Source organism: Rhododendron vialii, chromosome 13a, assembly GCF_030253575.1.
Source record: "Rhododendron vialii isolate Sample 1 chromosome 13a, ASM3025357v1".
NCBI lineage: Eukaryota > Viridiplantae > Streptophyta > Magnoliopsida > Ericales > Ericaceae > Rhododendron > Rhododendron vialii.
The window spans coordinates 29,064,541-29,069,739 of NC_080569.1; the positions used below are offsets into that span (position 1 = coordinate 29,064,541).

At 36.7% G+C, this 5,199-nt stretch overlaps 1 protein-coding gene across 2 annotated transcripts; it reads left to right on the plus strand.

Moving 5' to 3' along the window:
- Positions 1-397: 397 nt before the first annotated feature.
- LOC131312384 (U1 small nuclear ribonucleoprotein C-like) lies at positions 398-4,736 on the plus strand. 2 transcript variants are annotated; one of them, XM_058340089.1, is made up of 7 exons: positions 457-540; positions 1,220-1,354; positions 2,119-2,153; positions 2,261-2,303; positions 2,967-3,008; positions 3,095-3,347; positions 4,195-4,736. In XM_058340089.1, the coding sequence occupies exons 3-7, from the start codon at positions 2,146-2,148 to the stop codon at positions 4,449-4,451; spliced, it is 603 nt and encodes a 200-aa protein (XP_058196072.1). In that variant the 5' UTR covers positions 457-540; positions 1,220-1,354; positions 2,119-2,145; the 3' UTR covers positions 4,452-4,736. The 2 variants fall into 2 exon arrangements, with proteins under 2 accessions (XP_058196073.1, XP_058196072.1); XM_058340090.1 differs by lacking the exon at positions 1,220-1,354 and having other exon boundaries at positions 398-540.
- Positions 4,737-5,199: the final 463 nt, after the last annotated feature.

The following is a 5,199-nucleotide window of genomic DNA, read 5'->3' on the forward strand; positions in this document are numbered from 1 at the left end:
AAAAGTTGTCAATTAATTATTTTGCCTTTGTGCAGTGTTAAATTAAATTATTCATTTGATTAAAAATATAGTTACGAAATCAAATTTTAAATAATTTTCTTCACAAATAATTAATTATAAATTAGTTAACTACTATAATAATTATATAAAATACTAAATTATAACCATCAATTTTACATGTTAATACTAATGCTCCAAGTACAAGGAAATTGCCTCTGCATTAATTAATTAATTAATTAATTAATTATCTATAAATTAAGTAATAATAATTTAATTTATTAATAATCAACAAATTTAATAAGTATAAAAATTAAAATTCATTTTTAAAGTATTTTTCATGTTGATTATTTTGTGTTTTTTAAGTGGGGATGGGTGAGGTTGTAAGAAACACATGACACACATGCACATGATAATTTTTTCTTGTTCATTTATAGCCATAAAATAAGAGAGAGGAGAGAGAGAGAGAGAGAGAGAGAGAGAGAGAGAGAGAACGGCAGCAGTAGCAGGAAGAAGACGAAGACGATCGTCACAACCTTCGTGGTTCATCCTCCCTCTCTTCGATTTTCTGTTGTTTCTTGTTCTTGTTCTTCTTTTTGTTTTCCTGCCAAATCGAAAAACCCTAGCAAATTGGGGATTGGGGGATTTGCTGTTGTTGTTCTTCTTCGGTTCTTTCTTCTTCGATGACTTTGTTGATCTCGATTTGTAACTTGTATGTTTTGGTTTCTTTTTCGATTTCTTTTTCCCTAACTGATGATTTTTGTTTCTCATTTTCCCCAAAATTTTCACAGATCTTTGTTCTTCGTACATTTTTATTTCGAATCACTTGAACTGGTTTGTTTGGTTTTTGCTTGATACGGTTGTTTGAGTTCCGATTTGAGAAGAAAACAGTTGTTAGGTATATTTAATAGCACTGTAACCCTAACCAAAGTGTCATTGTTTTCTCCTTTTTTCACATATTTTTTCACATATTTGTGTTATACCCATTCAAATTCAAACAGAGTTTCGACTGAAACGAAAAGCTGAAAGGGTCCAACTGAAGTGGCTTAAAAGTTTCCTAATACATGAATCTGGAAAAAAAGAAAGAAGAGAAGCAACATATTTTTTAATACAATTGGAATGCATTCCATGGCTTTGCTTTTTGTTTTTGCGGCTGGAATACCTTCGATTTTGTTAAATCATTGTTTGAAAGTTACTTATTATAATTACTTACATTCTATAGATGGACAATATCACTGGAAATGAGTTAGATTGTACATCAGAGGAGACCGGCTGGAATACCTTGGATTTTGTTAAATCATTGAGAAGGAATGATGTGCGGAGTGGCTGTAATTGTGGTCCATGTTGCTCTTGAGAGGTATTACTCTCGACACCAATCTAGGTTTACAGAACCGAACCCATTCCAAGAACAAATAGATCACTTCAATCGATTAGTGCGTTGTAGTGACAGAACTTGTTTGGAGCAACTTCGGATGGATAGGACTTGGTTTATGTGTCTATGTAACCTAATTGAAACAGTTGGGGGGTTGCCCCATTCAAGGTCAGTTTGTTTGTAGGAAAAAATTGCAATGTTTTTGTACACCTTAGCACACTATCATAAGAATAGAGTTGTCAAGCACCACTTCTTTCGGTCAGGTCAAACTGTTAGTAGGCATTTTGGTGATCAGGTCAAACTCTTAGACAAATTTTGAAACTGGCTCGCATTTGATATTTCCAAAATTAACCATAGGAAAACAGATTATACCATTTGGATGACTAATGATTCTATCCAAATGGTATAATCTGTTTTCCTATGGTTAATTTTGGAAAAATCAAAATGCGATCCAGTTTCAAAATTTGTCCAACACCAAAAGAAGTTTTCCGGCCACATCTCATTGACAACTTCCTCCCTAAGGAAATATCGTTTTGAGGACAATATTGTCATTCTTGTGTTACAGAAATCCGTTTTTGTATGCATAAGGAATTGGTTGGTACTTGGTACTTATAAAAAGAGAGGTAGACGTAATTGACGAAGATGAATAATTTACATTAAGCCTCTGTATTGGCATTTGTTTCCCTGATTTATGTTTACTCCAGTTTTGATTTTTGGGCTTATGATTCTATCCCCTTCAAAATTTTCAGGTCATTTGGCTCTCTCTGTACGCAACCATGCCGCGGTACGCATTGTTTATTCTGTTAGTGTAATCATTATTATAGGCGTAATATTGTATCTTGTTTTGAAAGATCATAGAGATTTCCGTCTCTTGTATTGTTGTTTTTACAGGTATTATTGTGACTATTGTGACACTTACCTGACACATGACTCGGTAAGCTGTTTTCCACTGTCATTAAGTTATTGTCGTTCTTAGTTACTTATCGGAATATACACACACACACACACACACAAAAAGAAGAAGAGATAAGTGTGTACCACTATATACTGCAATATTTTTGTTTTGGTTGCATTTTAGAACAATCCATAATATCCCGACCCCATCCCCACCCGTAGCAAAGAGTTCAATCTCCTATCCATAAGGGTTGAACTGCTACCTCACTGCACAACGTACAATTGCACATTCGCCTGGCCAACGGCCCCAGTTTGCTATACTTGTTGAAATACACAACATAACCGTTGAAAATTTTCAAGGCTTGGCTACAGATTACCTGATGTTATTTGTCTTAGTCATGTCTCTCTTCAAGATTTGTGACCCTCACAGCAGATTTCCCATATGCCTAAACCACCATAAATTTGTGCCAACCCTCCTCCTCAACAGCACCATTAAAGTCATCTTTACAACAAGATTATTGTTAGAGCTTACGGTTTCTGGAAAAAGACCCTAACCAAGACATACTGTTTTTTTTCAAGCCTTGGTTATTGTTGAGGTTTTAAATAGTTATTTCGTAGGCTTATATTTCAAGCCACCCTCCCTTTGCTCTTACAACCACCTTAAAGTTTGTATATGGATTATTATCTCTCTCTGTTCTTTCAGCCTTCTGTCAGAAAGCAGCACAATGCAGGGTACAAACACAAGGTATGTTCTTCAAGCATGCTTCTCTCTATTTTCTGATGGGTGGAAATGCCACATTTTTACAATTCTCTCATTTGTGTTCTGTGAAGGCGAACGTCAGAACTTATTATCAGCAATTTGAGGCACAACAAAATCAAAGTTTGATCGACCAAAAGATCAAGGAACATCTCGGGCAAACTGCTGTGTACCAGCAAGTTGGTCCTGCATACAACCAAATGAGGCCCCGTTTGCCTATTCTTCCTACTCCCATGATGCCAATTGCAGGGAATGGCCAATTTCCTGTTAATTCACTACCTGGAGTTCGACCACCAGTCTTCCCAAGACCACTTCCTGGTACACCAGGTAAACAGGGTATTATGCATATATTTTCGAAGATATATATTTGTGTAAACTGTGTATTGTTTACGCATGACATGTATTTGGGGGAGTGTAAAGTATGGACACAAATTCATTGACCCCCAACTGCTATCAACATCTTTTCGTAATTTGAACTGTTGGTGCTTGCATGTGGTTGCATTTGCATGTACGTCCTATAATTTTGTGGTACTTGATTCTATCTCTTCTATGCCAAACTGACTACTTGTAATTTAGTTACTTTCACTGTGGACAAGGCCGGCAATGCAAGGAATATTACTTCGTTTACTTGAGGGGATGTTCCTTTAGGAGACATGATGTTCAGTCTGTCTCTTACCGCTGGTGAAAAAAGAACTGTTTTAAAACAAATAGAAGTTGATTGGGATTGTTAAGGTTGCGAATATCTCCATATGACTTTTATCTAGAATGGACCCTTCATTTGTAAATGGTGTAAAGCATGGGAAGTGTTATGAGAGAGGCTATTTGAGAGACAAACATATTTATGGTTGTATCTATGGCTCTGATAAACTTTTCAATGTGTTCTCCATCTGGATATTTAGATTTATGCTGTTGATCTATACGACGTTTTATACTGATTTTATGTGGTCACATTGACTAGCAAGCTCCTGTGTATGCTACTATGCTTCTGATTTAAGCGGGCAATATTTTTTCGGGTATGCTTCTAAGCATATTATGCTTGATCAAATTACCGGCACTATGTTCTCAATAGATTTATCCAATTGCTGTCCATATGTAGTCGGAAAGGTGCAATGTAATGTGTCAGCTATCTTGCTTTGTGGGAAATGTTTTCCCTGATTTCTGTTGAAATTGTCAGGTTACATGTCTGCTCCTATGATGCCACCAATGGTGGCACCACCCGGTGCTCCAATGCCCGGTCAAGTTAATGGTCCCCCGAGACTACCAACAATGAGTGGCCCCACAGGAGTTCCTGGAAGCATGGCGACACCCACTGCTAGTGGTGCCACCTCAATGGTTTTTCCAGTTACATATCAGCCTTCTTCAGCGGCACCCACAAGTGGAGGTGGTGGTGGTTTCGATTTGAATGCTCAACCTCCTGAGGCTAATCATTAGACTGTCATTTTTCTTCATAATCTGTTTGAACTGATTCGATCTACGAGCAGTATGTTGTATTTGAGCTAAAAAATATGGTGCAAGGAAGGTGGACTATGTCATCGAAGGAAAAGTATATCGCTGCCTTTTGTCTGCAGTAGTAGTTTACGGCTGTATTTATGGTTAGAATGAACCACTTCTTTACTGAACTTGCATCCCCACTTTCTTAATATTTGTTGCTTTTGTGTTCGTCTGTGTGATTTTGGGTATTTCAAACCATGACTATGAATCTTCAACATTTCATCAGTCCATCCTCTCATATCTCTCTCTTGATTTATTTGCGTGGTACTTTGTCATTGCGATAATAATGTTGTTGTTACAGGGAACTAGAAGGCAAACCGGAAGCATTGCTTAGACTCGTAGTGCAAGTCCTGTTTCAGATTGGAAAGAACCACCAATCTGGGCAATTGGCGCAATGGTTGTGTAGTAGGTGCAGTAAAATTGTAAGTTCAACTCCGACGGAGATGAAGTTGATGCCTTGTGGTAATATGGGTTGGCTTATGGTCATGTTAGTGTATAAATTTCTTCCTAAGTACGATAAAAAAGAAGAAAAGAACCATCAGCTTGAACTCCTATCCATTGTACTTAAATACTCCCTCTGTCCCTTTTTAAATGTTCTAATTTGTAACTCCAACTTATTAAAAAAATATCATCATTATATTTTTTACATCAATTTTTTCCTCCACTTTCTCTACTTACCTATCATCAT

Bases quoted from the DNA above. Each gene is read 5' to 3' on its own strand.
- LOC131312384 (XM_058340090.1), top strand. The intron at 2,304-2,966 runs GTAAGCTGTTTT...CTGTTCTTTCAG, and splicing joins CTTACCTGACACATGACTCG to CCTTCTGTCAGAAAGCAGCA. The intron at 3,348-4,194 runs GTAAACAGGGTA...TGAAATTGTCAG, and splicing joins ACCACTTCCTGGTACACCAG to GTTACATGTCTGCTCCTATG.